Consider the following 20,862-nt stretch of genomic DNA (forward strand, 5'->3'; position numbering starts at 1 on the left):
AAACAAAAACATTTGCTCATGTCACCAAACCTCGCTGAGCACTACCTCGTTTTGCCACTTTTCTGGCCGGTTAGTAATCAGTCTTACCACCGTCCTAAGATTCCCTGGCCTGGAACCTTTTCATCGCGCAATAGAAAAGTATTCCCTTGGGACAGATTGAAGCACCGGAAGCATGCTACTGAAATTAGGAGTCAACCAATCAGATCGCTCGGAGAGCCTAACGGGTGGACATGGGTTTGAAGAAGCGACAGTGGACAAAGTTGTTTAATGCAGCTACCACGTTTTCATTAAACCCAACGGATTTGTCAAAAAGATGGACGGTTGGAGGTGTCATCTATACTTGAAACCTAGGTGTTATATTATAACAATTGAAACACCATGTGAAGGGTGCTACATCTGCTGTAAAAACAAATATCAGAAATTTTCAAAAGTATCTTTTTTCAATATTTTTTTTTTTCCACTTTTTTTACAACTACAGTTGAACCTCGATTTAGCAAAGTCGCCGGGACCCTCTAATTATTTCGTTAAATCGGGAACTTCGTAAAATCGAGAAAGACATTCTTCGGGATAGGCTGCGCGGGGAATCCGAATTTATTTGTTAAATCGGGAAACTCGTAAAATCGGGTTTCGTTAAATTGAGGTTCAACTGTACATGGATCAGTGCTGCATGTAGTGACAAAATTTACTAGGGCAGAAACTATCGAAGTTTCCAGACCAGTGAGTAGTTCCTCTAAAGCCTTTGTCTCATCTGCTATGAACTCTCCCATATCATGCTTAAAAACTCTTCTGAAATTAGAAGTCTTTTCAATGTGAAATATGAACAAGAATGAAATGAATAATAATGAACGAAAATGACAAAACAGAATTCAGTCCCATGATCACAGATCCACGTCTCTTTCGCGTTCGTCGCGCGACCCGCCCAAAGTCCGTTTTCAGAACGATGAAAGCCGTCCAAAGAGTCACACGTCCATCTCCGAGCCCGATTTCCGTCTCGGAGTTCGAGCCTCTTGCTGCGCTTCCACCCGGCCCCTGGTTCGTGACTTGTTTGCCTCGAGCTTGTCCTTGAGTCCCGTCTCGTGTTTGGACGGTCGCTGCTCCAGGTACCCAGGGTGCACGTCTAAATGCAGTATCTCCGGGACCATGTAGGCCTTGAGCCAGCCGACCAGTGGCGTCACTCCCTGGTGGTAGTGGGCCCTCTTGTGAAAGAACAGCAAACCGTCCAGCTGTGCAGGAAAGTAAACACGTAGGGTATATCATTTTTGCTTTTTAGACGTGTAAGATGCATGAGACGAATTCTAGATGCATTCATGGGACCAGCCCTTCGCACTTTTGTGCCCGAGTCTGGGAAATAGCTTAGAAAGAGCAGGCAGTTGCATATTGCATGCGCCGTGTGTAATCAACGAGTACTTTTTGAGCGAAGATCTTTCTGGTGCCAAAAGTGCTATGCTACAAAATGACATCCATTTAGAATGCCTTTTTTATTCCTTTCAAATAAAGCATACTTCTTTTTGTTCTCATCTACGGTCGACTCCTTGTAATTCAAAGTCGCTTAATTAGAACTTTCGGTCAGTTCGAAGCATGGGTGCACTACCAGCATTTGTATGTACATGTCTACGATATGGGACCAAATGCATGGTCATTCGAAGCCTAACTTCTGGATCTGGTTAATTCGAAGGTTTGGTGTGCTCCGGAAGTCTGACAACTTCAGCAATCAATCATAAAAAAAAAAGAACACACAAAATGAAAAGAACGAACGATGTTGTCATTCCATCAACAAAAACAATGATACCAGTTTCAATGCCGAATTTGTTTCTGAAAACCTTTTCTTCTTTTCATTCAGAAATAATACAACAAAGCCACCAGGAATTCACCAATAGTGTCTTGAAATTTTGAAGGGAACAATGAAAATGTTCTTCAATTTTGCCGAACAAAACAGGGACTTGATAGCTGCCTCCTTGCATCCCATAACTAGCTCTAATCTTGGGAGATCTCTAAGAATGTCTTCTCAGTGCATGCTCTTTGCTAAACTTCTTCGGATTCAGTAATAGCTGAAGCAGTTGGTGGTAATATACCTTATTACCCTTTACTTATTTTTATTAATACCTAAGCATCGATAAAAGGGTAATTCCAGTTAATTACAAACAATTTGGGTTAGTGGTTGATTATATATCCTGAGGTAGTAATAGTAAACGGTTCGTCATCTCTCTAAACAAAAGTGTAATATTTTTTTCGCAATCTTCATTTAAAGTTCACCTCCAACCACGTGATACAAAGCCCGACGTCGCACACCAGACGGCCGGGCGCACCTTGGCGCAAGAGCAAAAGTGTCGTCTGCCACCCCCGACGATGACTGCACTACCGCGGCTGAAGCTTGTGTTCTAGCACAGAAAAAGGCACGTTTTCCCCAGGGCTTGTTTTGAAAACGTAAGTAGAAAGTGAAGTCCAATAAACCGCACGTGAACACGTCATGACGGATTTCTTGAAGTATGCTGTGCTCAACGTTGTAAGCTGGCTCTCTCGCACACGACAGACACTGTTGGCAATGACGCACACTCGCACGGGAGCACACAGGCACATGATGCGAATCATCATGGGGTCAATGATGAGTGCACTGCTAGCACCGCCTGTAGGCTTTGCCTAAAAAAGTACAAAACAAGCAAACAAATCTCTCCGAGAGCCCTGAATGTGACGCAGGTAGCGCAGGGTGGGCTGTGCCGACACGGTGGCATTTACTGCGCCATTGGCTTTGCCACACCTCGCCCGCTAGGATTCCCAAATTTCGGCAATTTCGCGCACCTCAAAGTTTGTTTGCCGGTTTCCTCAACGTTTAGGCAGAATTAGATCAAACTATTTTGCGTGCAGCCATTTTAGGCAATACTAAAGAGAATTGCATTGTTTTCCTAACATGTAAAATGAACTGGAGTTGCCCTTTAAGAGCATTATCTAAGGAAATAAAAATAAATACATTTCACAAAAAAAAAAGTTAAATGCTTTTTTTAATTTAGGAGGAGCTCACACGAGTTAAAACAAATGACAACAATAGAGAGTTTTAGCAGATCGTTTTTTCACCCCAATAACAATAGGTTCTCTCCCCTCCGGCGGCCTTGGGCATGCATCGTATTGTTATCGGGGGTCGTTATCGGGGCGAAAAAACAATCTGCTAAAACTCTCTAATAACAACAAAAAGTGTTCCTATGTACAAGCACCAAAATTAATGTTGCCCAAAGTGAAAGAAAGCTGTGCCCGTCTGGCCCCCCTACATTGATACTTACCTCAGCTTCGAATGGAAGCGGCGAGTTCATGGCAGCTGTAAGGCCCTGAGCAGAACAGGGGTACCGTGGAAGGGGTATGAACCGGTACCGGTTCTCCTCGCTGGCTTCTTTCACCTCTGGGATTTCCTCCAGCTTGGCGTCGAGCCAGTAGAACCGGAAGTCCGCCTTCAAGGAGCGAGAAAGAGAGACAAGTTACTGTATTTTTGTGTGTATAACCTGCATCAAAATGTATGTAAAATAGGGGTGTGAGAATACTCGAATATACGAATTCGAATCGAATAGCAAGTTCCCGAATAATCGGATTCATGAATCGAATTCCTAGTAATTGGTCACTTGAATGTTCGATATATTCGGCCAAAAACGTGCCGTCGGCACGGAGCTGAAAATTGAGCCGTTTTTTTCTCTCGACGTTAGCGCCGTGATGTTAGACAGATCATGCGAGAAACACCTATTGGCCCTACCATTCTACAAAAATTATACACACAGGTTAGACAAAAGAAAAGTAACGAACGTTGCAAACTTTATAGCACGCAGATTTACTCATGATCGTGACACAATCTAATCTTGAATCACAACTGAAACTTCCCGTTTGCACCGCTTCCAGGGAGGAATTGTAGGAGGCCGGAATTCCGCACCTTGCCTAATTCTTTTCACGAGTAAAGCCCTTCATTTCAAATTGAAGCGCCGACACTAACAGAAATCGGCGACTGCAAGATCACAAAAAGAAACCACTTTAATAACGCCGACGAAACCAGCCGAGTTGTCATCGTTGTTCTTTTAGAACCGCAAGCCGCAAATTCTTATTCGGAACGAAACGGAACCGAAAAATAGTGTGCCTAGATTTGAGAAAGTTTCCAACCATTCGATAGCCGCATTTGAAGTTGGTTTGGATTACGAACTGCGAGAAGGTGACGAGAAGTTGAAAGCATTGATAGGGCAGGCGTCGTCCAACTTTGCGTCGTGGCTCTTCCGTTTGCTCGCCTTTTTTCCATGCGACAACACATGCGCACTTACGACCAATCTGCGCAGGAGCCGCCTCCGCGGTTTCAGTTTTGGTTGGTGCCTCTTTTAAATCTAGGCTCTCTCAAACAGGTAGATGGACGGAGGAATGAATGTATAGCGGCAGTTGGACGGTGACTTGCGCCACCTAACCACATTTTTTTTTCTTACTTCAGATTATATTGTTTAAGCCTGTTTACTCAGATTTAAAGGGGCACTGACACATCAAAATCATATTTTTTTTTATTATCCGAAACGATTTAAAACGATGCCGGGACATTACCCTCAAAATTTGAGATTTGGGAATTCAGTATTCATGAAGTAAAAAAACAATTTCCAAATGCCGAATTCGAAGTTCCCGCGCGATCGGCGCCGGTGCCTTGACGTCAAAAATTACGGAGACCTGAGAGTAGACTTCCTTTCACCACTCCCTGCTGTTGCCATGGCGACCCAAAGCGAGGAGGAAAGGAGCGAGCGCCCGGCGTTGCGGCGGACCGGTTTTGAGCGGTGTCGCCTGTTTTCCGTTGGAGGATACAAATCCAGGAGACGGCACCACAACGAACTCCCGATTTTTGGTATTTCAAAAAGAAGGGCCGTAGTGCGTTCGCAATTGCGTTAAAAAACATGTTTTAGGATTGCCGTAATTAAATGTTATAGAGATGTCGCCTACAAAGCTTCTAAATTTCCTGATTTTTGACGTCACCGATCAAAAGAAGCGAGGAGGCGAGAGGCGGGAAAATCAAACGCCAAAAATAAAAAGGCGCGCGCGCGCGCGGGAAAATATTTTTGCGCGATGCGGTTTTTTTTGCGTGTTTATGACTGCAACTTGCATCGTTTTAGACAATAAAAATAAATACGACCTTTGGGGTGTCAGTGCCCCTTTAACAGCTACCTGTTTATTTATATAGGGTGCGGCCGTAAAAACTTTCACATTTGGCACCCCTAGCAAAAATCGAGTTTAAAATATACATACCTGAAATTGGGCACACGAACGTCGTATATTCCAAAGTTTTTTGCCTTTTTTTTTTCAGACGTCAACTCTGGAGTAGCGAATTATTAGAAAGATAACAAAAATGGCAGACGTGCATTTCCTATGGCCTATACCCGCTCGTTCGCCGTCAGCTATCTGGTTTGCGACGCCGCTCCCAGGTGGCGCTCTGAATGCAACAACGCGGGAAACGCCGCACGAAAAGCTGGTGTCGGGCGAGATAATCACGATAAAAAGTGATTTGAACGAAATATATAAACGATTGTTGAAATTACCTGTTTCCAGTCAAGTTCTGACAGATCGTCATGCAAGCAAGAAGACACCATGATGCGACGAGATCATTTATTTACAGCTGCTCGTCTTGTTGACAATTGCGGGTCGCTCTCGAAGAGAGCACGCACCGCTTCAATTAGCTCCTCATTTTTCAGCAAGCTCTCACGTTCACTGACTGGATTCTTCTTTTCAAAGTCTTCTCCACTCACAAAACGATCCGCCCAACTCAAAACAGTCGGGCGTGAAAGGCGGGCGTTTATGAAATGCAGTGCGAAATTTTCGTTGTGCTGTGGCCACCGAGTTTCGCTCCACGTACCACTTGACTGCCTGGGTACACTCACTTGCCGAGTATTGCGGCATCGCAGGGCGGCGCGGAAAATATTTTGATAATAACTGCAGAAGATAGTGCAACAAAAACAATAAATAGGAACAATCAAGATGCCTCAGCAGCGGCACTCTTGATTCCAAAGTTGAGCTTTCACCGGGAACGGACCCGCCAACAGATAAGCAGACGACAAAGGAAGACACACGTTCGTCTGCTTTAGAACATATTTTTATTAAACGAGGGCGTCCGCCAGTTTCTAAATTTCAAGTAAAAGGGCATAATTGTTCACATATTTCGGTAAAATCAATTTTTATCGCGATTATCTCGCCCGACACCAGCCTTTCGTGCGGCGTTTCCCGCGTTTGTGCGTTCAGTGCGCCATCTGGGAGCGGCGTCGCGAATTAGATAGCAGACGGCGAACGGGCGGGTATAGGCCATAGGAAATGCACGTCTGTCATTTTTGTTATTTTTCTAATAATTCGCTACTACAGAGTTGACGCTTAAAAAAAATAGGCAAAAAACTTTGGAATAAACGACGTTCGTGTGCCCAATTTCAGGTATGTACGTTTGAAATTTATTTTTTGCTAGGCGTGCCAAATGTGAAAGTTTTTACGGCCGCACCCTGTATAAAATCAAATCCTGGGTGCCCTTTTTCTCTCTTAAAATAGAGACCATATATCGCAAAATGCCCCTTTTCTGAGATATACAAATATACAAAAAAAACAAAAAAACATGTCGCGGTGTTAGGTTGTGCTTTTAACGAGAAAAAAAGGCACGCGATGCTGTAACTTTGGTTGTTTATTTTGTGACACAGATATATTATGTTTGCGTCATAAAATTGGATCTTCAGTGCCCAACGTCCATCAGCAGCTGCTTTTTTTTTTCTATTTTTTTTTCACCAGAACTTATACATTTGAGCTTTTGTTCCATACGAGATGCATATTCTGTACCAGGTGCATACTCTGCACATATAATAATCTCATTAACAGCACACTTTAAAAAATTCCAACAAATAAATCACTATTCAATTCTATATTCGGCTTTTTTTTTTTTTAATTCGATTCGGTATTGGATTTGATAACTAGTATTCGGTATTTGCACACCCCTAATATAATATCAAGGGCAAAGGTGCAGGTTATACGCAAATTTAGGCGGGAAGTGCAGCTTCACGGCAATGCGTGCAAAGTCGCAGGGATAGATTTTCCAGAGTCACGCTTCTCAGGTCTCTCCTACAGTCCGTCTCACCCCTTGATGGACTAAGGCTCGAAGGTTGGTGGGTGGGGCGCCACCTCAGAAAAGCTTGCATCCGCATTGCAAAAGAGTGCGCGAGAGAAATTCCGATATGCAGAGTACGAAGAGCACTAATCTTGCGCATCTGGTTCTCTGTTGTGATGGCGCGCTATTTTATATTGGTGAAGTGAGGATGCATGGTATTTAGTTTTGTAAACATTCATGCCATATTGCGTAAACATGTCAACTGTTTGGAGAAGTTGGAGGACTTGCGGGCAACACCGACATGAAGTCGTTTCACCTTAGCCATAACAATCCGATCCATTCCAATCTTGATGTGCGTACCCAGACCGCCTAGAACCTCCTTTCCACACGCGGTCCGTACATACGCTCCTGTGTCAAACGCTCGATCCAACTAATCTTTGTTTCTTAGTGGCCACTGGTTCTGATCCCGGGATCTCTTTGCCACGTCGCTTCCAGACGGTATTTAATCCCCTCAGTACAGTAGTCTTCAGTAGCAGTAGGAAGCAGACGGAGCCAATGGAAGGGCTCGATAAGCAGACGAAAAACTCGCCTCTACATGACGAGTCTTCGCGCACTGATACCTAAGGCAGAGCAAATATACAATGTGGTTTTTGACAGACTCGAGAGTGGACCTGGTGGTCTGTAGCATTGGGCATTGTAGAATGAGATGGAGTATAAAAGCTTTCTTCTCCCTACCTTCTTCTCCTTTATTTGGGTAGCCATTTTTGCAATGCCTTGGCGGGCTGAGCAGCCGAGCCGAGCCGTCGCTTCGACAACGTGCGGAGCGTCGTGTGCCGTTGCAGTCGAATGCGCCTTGCCGTCGGTGGCAACAATCTCTGCGGTTTCTGATTCTTCAGAAAAGAATCCGACTATGGTCAGATCCGTTGCCCAGGAGATCGGAAACCGAGCGCCAGGCCGAAAGGAACTACGACTGCTACGATGCTGATGAATTGTGTGTGCGAGAATGGAGGAAGAAGGCGAGCGTGCAAACCGCAAGCCACGATTGAAGATAATTCCATGGTCCCAAGACTGGTGCCTACCTCGAACTTGAAAAGCGCTCGTGAAGTTCATAGAGGACAGAAGAGGTCGCGGTCACGCCGTATCGATACAGATCCGGTGTGACCACGACCTTTACAGACGACAGCTCGCGGAGGTCATCGAGGAGAGAAGAGGTCATGGTCATGCCATACCGATACAGATCCGGCGTGGCAGCGACCTTTCCAGACGAGATGATGCGGAACAGTTTCAAAAAGCGCTGCATCAGCAATCATCTTGATGGCACGGATTACGACGCCCCCCGCGACAGTCATCTAAGATAGCTGCAGTGACTGCAGCGATGAGTGTGTTCAAAATAAAGGAATGGTTTCTAACGGGATCTGGAGAATGCTTTGCACGGTTAGTGCAGGTAATAGGAGAGGTATTTTTTTGTTTTTCTGAAAGTACTAAGTTGGAGGTGCGAGTTACGTGCAGGGGCGGGTAATATGCGTGAAGATACGGTATACAATGGATGGACACAAACTTCATAGGGAGAAACCAGGCATTATAGGCACCATTTGGTAACTAAATGTGCTTAAAAATATTTTTCACCGAAAAATTAAAGATGATCAGAGGAATTTGAATAGTAGGAGCTTTAAATCAGGGACGTTTGGAAAACTGTTTTTCCTTCTTTGAGTGTGTACAAACCACCTGGTTTGAACACACTTGAAGAAAGAAAGAGTGTGAGTGTGGCCAGACAGCGGTCAACAGAGCTGAACTTGAAGAAACATCCAGCCTTCGGAAATGTTTTTTGTCGATCGAATATATTAATGTCAACAAACATGCTGCGGTCCGAACAGTGACGATTTCTAGGAATTGTTGCACCACTCTCCGTGCCGAATGGTAGAGTGCCGCCGAGACGGAAACTGCACTGGACACCGCAAAGGACTTGTTTGTGTTTTCTTCAACGAACAAAACGCCCAAGGTCTCAATTGTGCGGGCTGCATTTGTCCTGCGATTCTCTTGAACCCTTGAGCTTCCTGTGGCTGCAAGCATCCCTTTTTGAATGTCTCGACCTCCAGACAGGTAGTTCGTGTTTTTCTTGTTGTGCATGGGGAACAGCATGTTTTTCTCATCTTGCATTTTGTTCCAAAAGCCTAAACTTACGAAACTTCCGTACAATAAATGCACCATTTAAAGCTACCTTGCTTAAAAACAGGGACAGTCAGGAAAATTTCTTAGCTCGTGGAACCCAAATTGAGAGCCCACCGTTGCCCACGCATTAGTGCAACATGTCGTTGCACCATGTCCATTGGCTCATTTATATGGTTTCCTCGATGACTGAATAGCACTCGCAAGCACCTCTAATTAACTGCGACTAGAGCTCAACCCGACGTTTCGGTCCGCTTGACTGAAAGAAACTATGGTAACCGCCTCGGTTGAAAGGCTGTGCGGGAAAGCAATGGCCAGTACACTACTGGTCAAATGTCGAGCGACCGATCCCTTCCACGAGAAAGAATACTTTAAAAAAGTAAAAAGAGTAGGAGAAATGGAGTGCTTCTCACCTCGCTGTCAAAGATTGGGTGCGACTTCCAGCACATCAGGTCCAGGACGTGATATACCTTTTGTAGCTCGGAGTAGATGCAGTCGAGAAGGCAGTAATCTGCGAAGGGAGAAATAACGGGTACGAGCTAACGTACAGGCACTCATAATACCGGGATCCAAACTATCTCAAAGCATTCCTGTTAAAACTTGCGAGAGTAATGCAGGAAAATGTATAAAGGAAATGTATTAGACACTTTTCCGTGAAATGTAGCCAAAGACGGGGGCACGAGAACGGACCATTAAATCATCCTATTTTCTAAAACTCAAGATTCCATTCTAACGGAACGGATGTTGCGAGCGTCTGTTGCATTCTGTGGCCTGGAAGGTGGGTAAGGTGGGCCGGTTGGTCCACTGCCAAAGTCCCGCACCAGGAACCGACTGTGCGTGTTCACGGGCGTAGCATGTTGACGGCATGTTACGAGTCACCTAACCAGCGATTTCTGGAGTAGGGGTCTAGCATCCAGAAAGGAACGTCAGTCTTCATTTTGAAACATTCCACGCTTCCATTTTTTTATGATCACTTTCGATAATACAGATTACGCTCTTCGGCTCGTCTTTAACAGGCACCGAAACATGAAACACAACACAAAATATTGGAGAAAATATCTCTCTCTCTTCAGCCACTTGGAAGTTTCGAAACATGATGAATTGATGAAGTTTCGGCTACTTTGCTCCTGTAAAATTCAATGTCATCACCCACTTGTATGCTCAGTACTAACTCTCCTTTGAAACATTTCAAAAGTAACATAGCCTGCATGCAATGTAGCATTACTAATGGCTCGTCTCCGTGACTTAGTGCTACGACTGCGTCAACGGCACTACTTATGAAGCTGAAGCGCCATCAACGCGGCTTTTTGCAAGGCTGGAAAGCCCGCAAAGCCCCCTTGAAATGCAGCGAGCAAAATTTGGGCCATTTACTCAGCTACCATACCACACCTAACTGCATAACAGTAGAAGCTCCTTACACATTATCACGGTCTACTCATAATTAAGTTTCATCTAAAAAAGAGACGCGGAGAAAAATCCCAATGTTGCATTACCTGAGAATTTTCCCTCGACGCCTTTGCTGCCTCCCGGAAGCAGCGAAGAAAAGGTGGCCATGTGATAGCCGTTCCTGGCATACGCTTTGGTTGAGCCCTGCATTGTATTGTTCAGCTTACCAGATGCTGCAGTACATTGTGAGAACACTAGATCATGTAATGAGTGCAACGAGACAGCCAAATGGGTTATGAAACCATCATCAGGCTCATGTGAATGCTTGTCAGATGCATAGGAGAACATTCGGGGCATCGTAAAAACATTGTGAGAACCCTGCACGTTACAAGGGGTAGAGTGCAGAGAACCGCCGAATGGGTTATGAAACTCTTAGTATTAGACTTATATCAGTGGTCTCGGATGTTTATGAGCGAATTCTGAGCATTTTGACATACTTCGAAAACCTGGAAAATATGAGTATGAGATCATTGAGTGAGTTCTGAGACTCTTGACGGATCAGTGTGAGTGCTGTCAGGAGTATGTTCGGCACCAACTTTAGCGCACAACATTTTCGAGGCTAGCTCAGTTTACATGTTGCTCCAACGCTGTCCAACCTACTGACGTGAACGCGGCATGAAAGTGCGTGTGAACGAGGTATAAGAGGAAGCCACATGCTCTCACAGCAGTGCAGAGCTGCAACACCGTGCCAGCCTTTACAATGTAGCGCAAAAAAGTTTAATGCCGAGTATAGCAAACGCGAAGCAAAGTGTACCGCACACGCAGAACGAATTTGTGAGTGCTGAACCGACCTTAGAGGAGATGACAAGACAGCGCTTTCCAACAGGGCACAGCTTCATCACCCAGTCCTCTTCAAACTGTTCAGGGTACTCCACCAGCCACTCGGACAGCATGAGCTGAACGACGAAAGAAAGAACCAAAATCACGTGCAGTCCCGATAGTTGCGATGCCTAAGGCCTCTTCACAAACACACACTGCAGTGCTATTTCAATGCTATGAGTCTGTGTAGGAAATAGTGCCGACCCTGCTGGCATAGTGCCAACTTGCACTATGTAGTGCTGCAGCAGTGATAAAGCTGCAGTGCTAAGTTATGTTCAAGTTAGCATTGCATCACTGCTGCCTTTAGTGTTGATATAGAGCTGCAATATATGTGTGAACTGGCCTTTAGGGTATCAGGATTTAATTTCGGAGGGGATTTTTATGCATTATCCTGTATTAATGGTACTAGACACAGCAACAAGATTGCCGCCACAAAATTTGTTTCTTATTAAGATTTTCTCAAACCTACGGTAACAACCCGGCAGTGAGTGGGGCGTGAGCAATAAGTTTCAGTAATCAGAAGGTGAAATTAACTGATGATGCAACGTTGGTACCTATTCCTGACATCTTAGCGAAATGTAGCAGAATTTACCAAGGTAAACAGTGTGGCCCATCTTGGTTCAAAGAGCCGAACCATTACGTCGCTGGAAGATCCATCGACAGAATGGAGCAAACCAGGTTAGTGGATTATTGGTACCATGTTTGAGTGGAACAGGGCGGCTGCAGTGTAAAGCGTTGTTCACATATATGCGACTCAGTACGACCGAGGGAGGCCAGACCGGTTTTTAGGCCTCTTGCGACGTCTTAGGACCGGATGCGCTACAGCGGAGCAGCTCCTAAGACGTCGCAAGAGGCTTAAAAACCGGTCTGGTCTCTCTCGGTCGTACTCGGTCACATCTATGTGAACGGGCCTTAAGTGATTTATTCTCACTACATCTCTCTTGCATACCACACACACTGCAACAAACTATTTAAGACGAAATTTAAGCTTATGAATTTCCAGCTCGGTTACGCCATTTAGAGATGATCAGACCCATTATGCAGCAGAACGCAGAGAGGATTGTCTTCCCTGCAGAAAACCGAGGCAGTCCATTGAGACTCGAGACACCGACTGACCTGGTTTCTGTACAGCCTGTCTGTATTCCTCCTGGGTTTCTGGACGCTGCAATCCATCTTCTCTTCGGGGTCCCTCTTGGTACTACTGCCGGTGCAACTCCCGAACCCGTCTGCCAAGTTACGTGCATGTTGCTGGAAGTCGAATCTACGCCTGGAAACGGGATTCACAGCTTAGACGAAGGAACCATAAAACAATGTCTGATCTGGTTTCGGTTACCCTTTCGTGCGCCCGAAATATATTTTACAAAAAACGTGCATTGGGCATCGGGTTACCAAAAGATAGTAACGGGAAAGCGTAATTTTTTCGCTAAGTTTTGTGGGAATACCTGGACTGGTGTGTAATTATACACTAATTCAATTACCCCGCTAAATTTAGCGGAAAAATGCTTCCCACTGAATTTTGGACCTAAACAATAAATCGAGACAAAGATTCAGGCAAGAACAATGAGCGCAGCTCAACACAAACTAGGCATTTGATCCATTGAACTAAGATACAATTGTTTTTTTTTGTTCCCAACAATAGTGAATTTGGTGGGTTAGGGATTAATAATGGTGTGCCCCTTCTGCGAACATTTCAGATAATGTAAAGACGAATAAGTATGAAGATGAATTATATGCTGCAGGTCACATTTGTGCTAGTTCGACCACAGTGATCTCGAAATGCTGTGTTCCAAGGACAGAGTTTTTCGTTCTGATTCCCTTTGCGAAAAAATGCGAGACCCCTCGAACAATAATTTCTGCCGATGACGATTGAGCACTCCACTTTCCAGGGCATGTATGTGTCTTAAATTGGACACAACTTTTTTTTTCATATTGATATAAGTGTGAGTTGCCCGCCTTTCACCAATAGCAAAGGTTGCAAGTTTACTTCTCTTAAAGTTACTCCAATATTTATGGCCATGAGACATGTCTGAAAAATAAAACTTTGTTCTCAAGGCGTCGTTACAACTTCGGTACAGTCGTGTTTAACATGAGGGTGAAAACGCAAGTGTTGACCAATCAGTACTGCAAGCACTTTGAAGCGTCACTTCTAAAAAAATAGCTAATGCACCGTTACCATACAACCCCCTTTTAGATGTCAGTCTGGATATGATCAGACGGGTGCTTCATATGTTTATAAAGATTACACAATCAGTGAGATGGGGACCAAGTGCTCCATTTTTCCGATCTTGAGCCGGGGACCAAGTGCTCCATTTTTCCGATCTTGAGCCGTGCATTATCTGTTTTTGAACACGGCACTGATTTTACAACCTTGCTTCCGGGCACTTCGAAAAACGGAACCTACAACAGTAGAATCTGTCGTTTTAAAATCTCCCTGAAGCGGCATTTGAATCCAAGAATGGGGATGGTACACAGTATTGCAATGGGGAAATCCTTTTTACTGCCCAGACGCTGCTAGTAGGTGCTTGCAGTACTGATTGGTTGACGTTTGCGTGTTCACCCTCGTCTGGAACACGAGTGTACGGTGGGCATAAAAAATGTCAAGCATATTATATGTCATAGTGTGTGCACACAACAAAATTGGTTTTAGCTAGAAGCTTCCTTTCTGCTCAGAACTTTAAAAAAGTAAAAGGGTGACAATTTTAAAGTGCTGGATATTCAAAACCACATCCAGCACCTTCGACAAAGGATAGATGCATGAGGCTGAGCTCTTTAAACCGGGAGGCAGCTTGTGCCACCTAGCCAGTGTTTTTTTTTTTTTTTTTCAATTCGATGCTTTTGGTGACAGCCCTGGACACTTGAAAAAACAGGTTTGACACAAAGCAAAGGTTTATATTTATTTATTTATTTATTCATATTACCCCTAAAGGCCCTCGTGAGAGGGTATTACATAGGGGGGTTACATAAATCGTTCCAATAGGAACTAGTGCACAGTGAACAACATATGAGAATACTAGAAAACAATCAATACACTTAATAATAAAAAGAAAATCAAGGATACACTCAAAATTTCTATTCTGATTAACAAGGATCAACATTTCTATTTTGCCAGCAATCCCAGAGGAATGAATCTGCACGATGGCATTAAAGAAAAGAGACACAGATTGTGCATTTCGTACTTGTCTGCCCATATGCCCGGACATTTGCACACAATGCACATTTTGTGCTTTTGGGTTTCGAACTATTTCCCCTGATCAAAAATTTTAGTTGAAGCTCGGTGCAAAGTGCAATTTTGACTCGCATCGAGATTAACGGGAAAAAATGCGCAGGTGCATGCAAGAAGCATGCATCAACTCAGGAAAAAAACATCCAACAAGGTAAAGAAAAAAAAAAAGAAAAAAAAAAAAGAAAACAGTCTTTAGAACACGAGTCATGTCAAGAAGCTTTACAATCAGTGGCACTATGCAAACGTGACTTTAATAGAGAACTCAAAGACATCACTTTCGAGTTGGTTGCGGGGGTTCAGAGCACACTTTGATTTGCATTCAAGATGGTGCATGCAGAGGAAAAAAACGACAAATTGTTGGTGAGCACTCACTGTTTTTGTTTCTCGATGAATTCTCGGCGTCTTTCCGACTGCGAAGAGGCGCTGTATTTGACTTTGTACGAGGCAAACCTCGGATGCTGCGCGGCAGTGCTGTTCGCGTCCGTCGAAACTCGGAGGTCCGATGACAGGCTGTCTAAAAGGTCGTCCATCTCGACTAATGAAAATAAGTTTGAAACCCCAGCTCTCACGCACTGTGTACGCTTACGATCCTCCGCGCACCTTCATGTCTTCATTCGCTCATTGCGCGCATTGCGCATGTTTTGGCGGGTGGCGCCACCTTTGGATAGTGTAATAAGTCTCAATAGACTCAATAGTCTCAAACAATAGAAGCCACCTAAATTTGTCTGCCAGACTGTATATAGGATTTTAAATGTAAACAATGGCAACAAAACATTTTTCTCTGCCTACATTTCGAATATCCAAATTATGCGGTAACTCGCGTTACCTGGTGAACGTATCTAACACTACACTCTTTCAAGGCGTGCAGCGCCATCTATGAGCGACCCATCACACCATAAAAACAGCATCCCACCCATCGCGTCCCAAGCGGCCAAATCGGGTAACATCCCAGCTGTGTATCGGTGTATCCGCGACCATCCCAGCGTCGGATCCGTCGCCCCGTCCGTGTTTTTAATCAGCGTAAAAACACGGGGCAACATACCGTCGTTGCGGACGGGTTCTGTGCGCTCTCCAGTCTTCTCCCATGGCCCCGTCTCCGCTTTGAACGCGTAGGAAGTCTGTGCACCGTAGGCTTAGCCGTTTAAAAAATCAGCCGGACACTGGGGCGCTAGGGACGGTGACATCCCATCATCATGTCCAAGATCCTGAAGCATTTGGGCTTCGGCAAAAAGCCTCCGATGCCGCCTCGAGTGGATTACAATATGCGGTCTTTTCTGGGATTGGGTGAGTGCATTCATCTCTTATCGGTTTGCGGAAATGCGAAGCGTACGAGCCGCTCGTTTTGCGTCTGATCGTGCGTGGACTCAGTCCCGCCCGTCGACTCTTCGATCCCAGCGGGAAAAGGTTAGTGCACTCCAAAGATGCACGCTGTGCTGCTCTCGCCGGTTGTGATCTGATGTGCTCGCTGTTTCGTTGGCGGTTCGCTATTAAAGAAAGATCGGCGATTTTGATTATTTTTTGCTGATTTCTTAAGTACCTTATTTATCACCAAACGGATTTTTAAATTTTTTTTTGCGTTATGTTTAATTTAAATTAATTATGGAGTTGATCATCGAAGTGGAGTTTACACATCATCACGAATAGTTTTGTTCACTGTCTTTTTTTTTTTTTATCGTGCTAATTGTTAAATTAAGCGGTGTGAAATCGGAAATATTCAGCCTACAAAATCTGTATGTTCAGAAGGTCGTCTTAAATTTAATTAATTATAATAATAATAATAATAATGATAAAAACTTTAATATCTGGTGTGCACATCATTGGGAAAATCACAATGTGCACGATGGGCACGTTTGAGTGTCTTGGAAAATCAGTTACACATATGGTTGCTAACTTGACCCCGCCGCAGCCTTGAATGATGTACGGGCGTGTGTAAACGAGAGAAAGAAAAAAAAAAAACAGTCAAAACAATTTTTTCTTTTTCGTTTCTGCTGTCATTAGTGGCAAATGTCCTTTTGTAAGGCGGATCGTGGACTCGAGGTGATGAAAGCGTTTCAAATTTGAAAACAGAGGGTGATATTTTACATACATGAAAAATTTGAGACCAAGAATGAACACGAGAAAAGGGACTCGCGTGTTCACTGCATTTTTTTTAATTTTATTTGTTTATTTGAAATATGTGTGTTGTATATCGTGTGTTGTGTTGTGTTATGATTCATATGTGTATATTAATCTGCGTAGTCCGATTTGTTCACCGTGTAATCTTAAAAAACTTTCTAACCCCCTAAAGTTTCAAATGAAACGGACTAACTTAAAGTATAAATGAATAAAAACACGTTTCAGACATCTCGTTTTCAACTCTGATTTTGTCATAATTATATTGCAATTAAAATGCAAAGGGGCAAGCGAGCTGGACAATAATGATGAAAATAATCCCTGGAGAAGGGGAACAAGGGGGACAAGGGACAAACATAAATCTCCAAACACAGCCAGGTGACTGGTGAGCGACCGAAAAAATCCGCCTGGTCCGGGTATCGAACCCGGGACCTCTCCATTACAAGTGGACTTGTAATGGAGAGGTCCCGGGTTCCACTTGTAATGGAGAGGTCCCGGGTTCGATACCCGGACCAGGCGGATTTTTTCGGTCGCTCACCAGTCACCTGGCTGTGTTTGGAGATTTATGTTTGTCCCTTGTCCCTCTTGTTCCCCTTCTCCAGGGATTACTTTCATCATCTGATTTTGTCGGAGCAGTAGTGAGAGTCGATTGCTCGCTTGAAATAAAAATCGCGTTTGAAGCTTTATGCGGGGTAGTTTGATCTCGTCTTTTTTTATGGCGATAGCTTAATCTCCACTCGCTCTAAGCGTCCTAAATAGTAATATAATTTTTTTTTGTCATGAATGACTTTTTTTTTGTTTTTTTTTTTTTGTTAAAACACTATCAACATTGCAACTTGCCCCTTTCAAAAGGGGCGTGTCGCGATATTTGGTCGCGCTTTCTCCGTGCGCATAGATTGCGTTTGCGGTATGGAAAGACGAACTCAGCAACCACTTTAGAACTTGTATAATGTGGCGGCGAGTTTCTGATCCCCACCGGTAAATGCTGGATGTAATGATGTCAAACCATTTCGTCTTTGTTGGCAGTCAGAGATATAACAATGATAATAATAATCAAAAATAGTAACCCACAGCGGTCTATTTCTCTTTGTCTAGATAAATTAATTGGGTTAACAGAAAATGCATGTTACTTTGAGAATCTGTATCTCGCACATCCCGTGACTGTTTTTGCTTAAACTGTAGGCTTCAGACTTCAGCATAGGTGCAGATAATCTATAGCCGAAATGGGCAGTGATGACTCACCATTGTCTTTGAGTACACAAACCACTTCGGACGCCACGCGCTTCGCTTTCCGCAAAACGGGTCTCTACGCATGCGTGGTGCCTACCGCTCTAATGACAATACTTCTGCCTATAGTCAATGAGTTGGGGTATAAGCAAGTCTGTAGCTCCTCCTAGGGTAGGATAAAGGTATACGGTAATTGATGTATTCTTTGTTTGTTTATTGATGATGCCCACCCAACCGCAGCATGCTTTTCCTGTTGTATACGAGCTGTGGCAGAAAAGTAATGAGACTGATTTTCTTTTAACCATGAATTTTATTCTTTTAACAAATCAAGGTTATCCCCTTCAAAGTTGTTCCCTTGGGCAACTACACATCGACAGAGGCGCTGTTTCCATTGTTCGTCAGCTCGTCGGTTACGCTCTTCTGGATATTATCCAAAGTACCGAAATGGTGCCCTTTCAAGTGGTCTTTGTGTCGGGGGAATAAAAAGAAGTCAAAAAGACTCAGATCCGGCGAATAGGGGGGGGGGGGGGGGGGGGGGGGCTGGGGGCTGGGCTACGGAACCACAGGAATCCCTTTTTCTGCCAGAAATCCATTGATGAAGATTGCCGTGTGACATGGCGCATTGTCGTGGTGCAGCATCCAAGTGCGTGCAAAAGCCTTGTCACACAAGTGCCACCCTGTTCCTGAGCCCTTCAAAAGCTTCCCAATAAATTTTTTTTTTTTTATTGACAGTTTGTCTTGGAGGCACCAATTCTTTGTGGGCGATGCCCTGACTGTAAAAAAACAAAAACCAATGAGCATTGATTTGATTTTCGATTTGATGGCACAACGTTGCTCACAATTTTGCCGGTCTATTTTAGTAACGCACCCTCACAAACACAACTTTACTTGAGATGTTCTCAACGATCGCGTAACAAGTGTAGCAAGTTCAAAGTTGTACGGAGTGAATTGAATAGAGGCGTTGCATTGAGTAGAGAGATCAGCCTAACTGGCATGTGAAGGGGGAAGCAGCAGCATTGTCGGATCGTGCACAGTGTTGCCAGTCTCATTACTTTCTTTGCCACACGCACAGCAGAAACAAAAAGGTCAGTGTTGGGTAAAGCACATCTAAAAAGTGCTTGAAGTACAAAGTAAGTGAAAGATTATGTACAGGGTGTCACAAAAAATTTATAGGGTTTTTGTCACCGCAAAAATAAACTAGGCATCGCCGAGCACTTATTCTCCGCCGAAAGGTAGCGTTCAGCGATGCCCAGTTTATTTTGTGGCAAAAAAAAAAAAAAAACTGTAAAATGTTTTTGTGACACCCTGTACTTCAAGTAAAGTAGTACACCGGGCACAATGTACTTCAAGTGAGGTACTATAAATGCAATGTACTTTCAAAGTAACGTACGAGTGATTTTTAACACAAGCTTTAATGATGCCCTTCATTCCCCTATACGTTTTTTTTTGTTTTTTTTTTTTTCGTTTTTTCTTATTTACATAGACTGCGGCAGGGGTAATCGGGGGTAAATAAGTTATTTTCGGAAATGGCGGTTGGATAAAGTCAAGTGGCCTCAGAGTAATTATTTCACTCTCGCTGACGAACTATTTAACACAATCGACTTATATTTGAAACTATAATTACAACCTTAACTTGCAAGCTTCACCCTTGTTGGTGTTAGACTGGTGGACACTGATAAAACCCGTTTGCTCTACTGACGTCTAACCCTTGGTTAGCTCAGTTGGTATAGAGCGCTCCACCTGTAATGGAGAGGTCCCGGGTTCGATACCCGGACCAGGCGGATTTTTTCGGTTGCTCACCGGTCACCTAGCTGTGTTTGGAGATTTATGTTTGTCCTTTGTACCTCTTGTTTCCCTTCTCCAGGGATTATTTTCATCATTCTTGTTCAGCTCGCTTGCACCTTTACATTTAATTACATTATGATCTACTTGTTGTCGGTATTGCAGCCGCCATTACGTGACTGAGAGAAATGGCCAGATGACGTCTCGAAAGACGATAGCGGGTTTTCACACGAAGATAACCCATTTACGCCGTTACGATATACGTCGTTTGGACGATATGACACTTCGCTCCTCTTGGAGCGATGCGTCGTCTGCTCGCGTGCCTGGTGAGAGTTGAATATCCCTCCCAGTATTGCTCCAGAGTCGACAAAGCATTATTTTGGGATACAAATTTAGCAAGACAAAATTCAGGGTATGTACTTTGAAGTCGAGTGTTGTACTTTCCTCGGAAAGTACAACAAAAGTACTTTAAGTACAAGAGCATCTCAGAGAATGTACTTTAAGTAAAGTACAAGTTTTTGAAACCTACTTGAAGTAGTACTTAAAGTACAAGGTACCTAAAGTGCTTCCCACACTTAAAACTATATACTTAAAAATACTGATCAGTGTAAAAACCCACAATCTCTTGACAGTTTCTACATCACTAAGTTGTTTTATTTTATTTTGTTTTTATTCAAATGCGTGAACGTTCTGCAGATGACGAAAAATTAGGAAATAAGTGTTCAATTCGGGTCAGAGCTAGGCGAGAACTTGGAGCTTTCACCAACATAGAACAGTTCCATTGACCTTAAAGAAGGCAGACTCACATAAGCTTGCGGTTGGTATGAGACTTTGGCAGAACACCTTGGCTTTTAAAAGTTTTTGCAAAATGACAAGTATTTTCTTTCCGAACTGAAATATTGCAAGCATAGAATGTGCCGAGGCCTCTAATATTTTTACTATGCGTCTGGCAAAACAAACAACGTTGTTTACCAACATAGGAAGAACAGTATTGTTTTCATTATTATTTTGTTGT

At 43.8% G+C, this 20,862-nt stretch overlaps 2 protein-coding genes across 3 annotated transcripts in view; one reads left to right on the forward strand and one right to left on the reverse strand.

Annotated features, from left to right (window-relative positions):
• Positions 1 to 649: 649 nt before the first annotated feature.
• On the reverse strand, positions 650 to 15,367 carry LOC8030110 (snurportin-1). Its single transcript, XM_002409104.5, has 7 exons — positions 15,099 to 15,367; positions 12,620 to 12,770; positions 11,476 to 11,580; positions 10,732 to 10,828; positions 9,652 to 9,749; positions 3,273 to 3,437; positions 650 to 1,223 (listed from the first exon to the last, which is right to left on the reverse strand). Exons 1-7 carry the CDS (start codon positions 15,254 to 15,256, stop codon positions 960 to 962), a joined length of 1,038 nt encoding a protein of 345 aa, XP_002409148.3. The 5' UTR covers positions 15,257 to 15,367; the 3' UTR covers positions 650 to 959.
• A 329-nt stretch (positions 15,368 to 15,696) lies between these two features.
• The window catches only part of LOC8030117, a 265,725-nt gene continuing 260,559 nt past the window's right edge, over positions 15,697 to 20,862 (forward strand). For both annotated transcript variants that reach the window (XM_042288815.1, XM_040218935.3), the window contains exon 1: positions 15,697 to 16,010. In XM_042288815.1, coding sequence (XP_042144749.1) covers positions 15,920 to 16,010 — 91 coding nt within the window. In that variant the 5' untranslated portion in view covers positions 15,697 to 15,919. The remainder of the gene's footprint in view (positions 16,011 to 20,862) is intronic.

This window comes from Ixodes scapularis, unplaced genomic scaffold, assembly GCF_016920785.2.
Source record: "Ixodes scapularis isolate PalLabHiFi unplaced genomic scaffold, ASM1692078v2 PGA_scaffold11__112_contigs__length_91849675, whole genome shotgun sequence".
Lineage (NCBI taxonomy): Eukaryota > Metazoa > Arthropoda > Arachnida > Ixodida > Ixodidae > Ixodes > Ixodes scapularis.

What these genes read in the sequence shown, in the direction of transcription:
- LOC8030110 (XM_002409104.5), bottom strand. Translation starts at nt 15,256, where the DNA reads ATGGACGACCTTTTAGACAGCCTGTCATCGGACCTCCGAGTTTCGACG. An exon ending in ACAGGCTGTACAGAAACCAG is followed by an intron (nt 11,581 to 12,619) that starts GTCAGTCGGTGT and finishes TTCGTCGTTCAG; the next exon opens with CTCATGCTGTCCGAGTGGCT. An exon ending in CGTCGAGGGAAAATTCTCAG is followed by an intron (nt 9,750 to 10,731) that starts GTAATGCAACAT and finishes CTCCCTTCGCAG; the next exon opens with ATTACTGCCTTCTCGACTGC.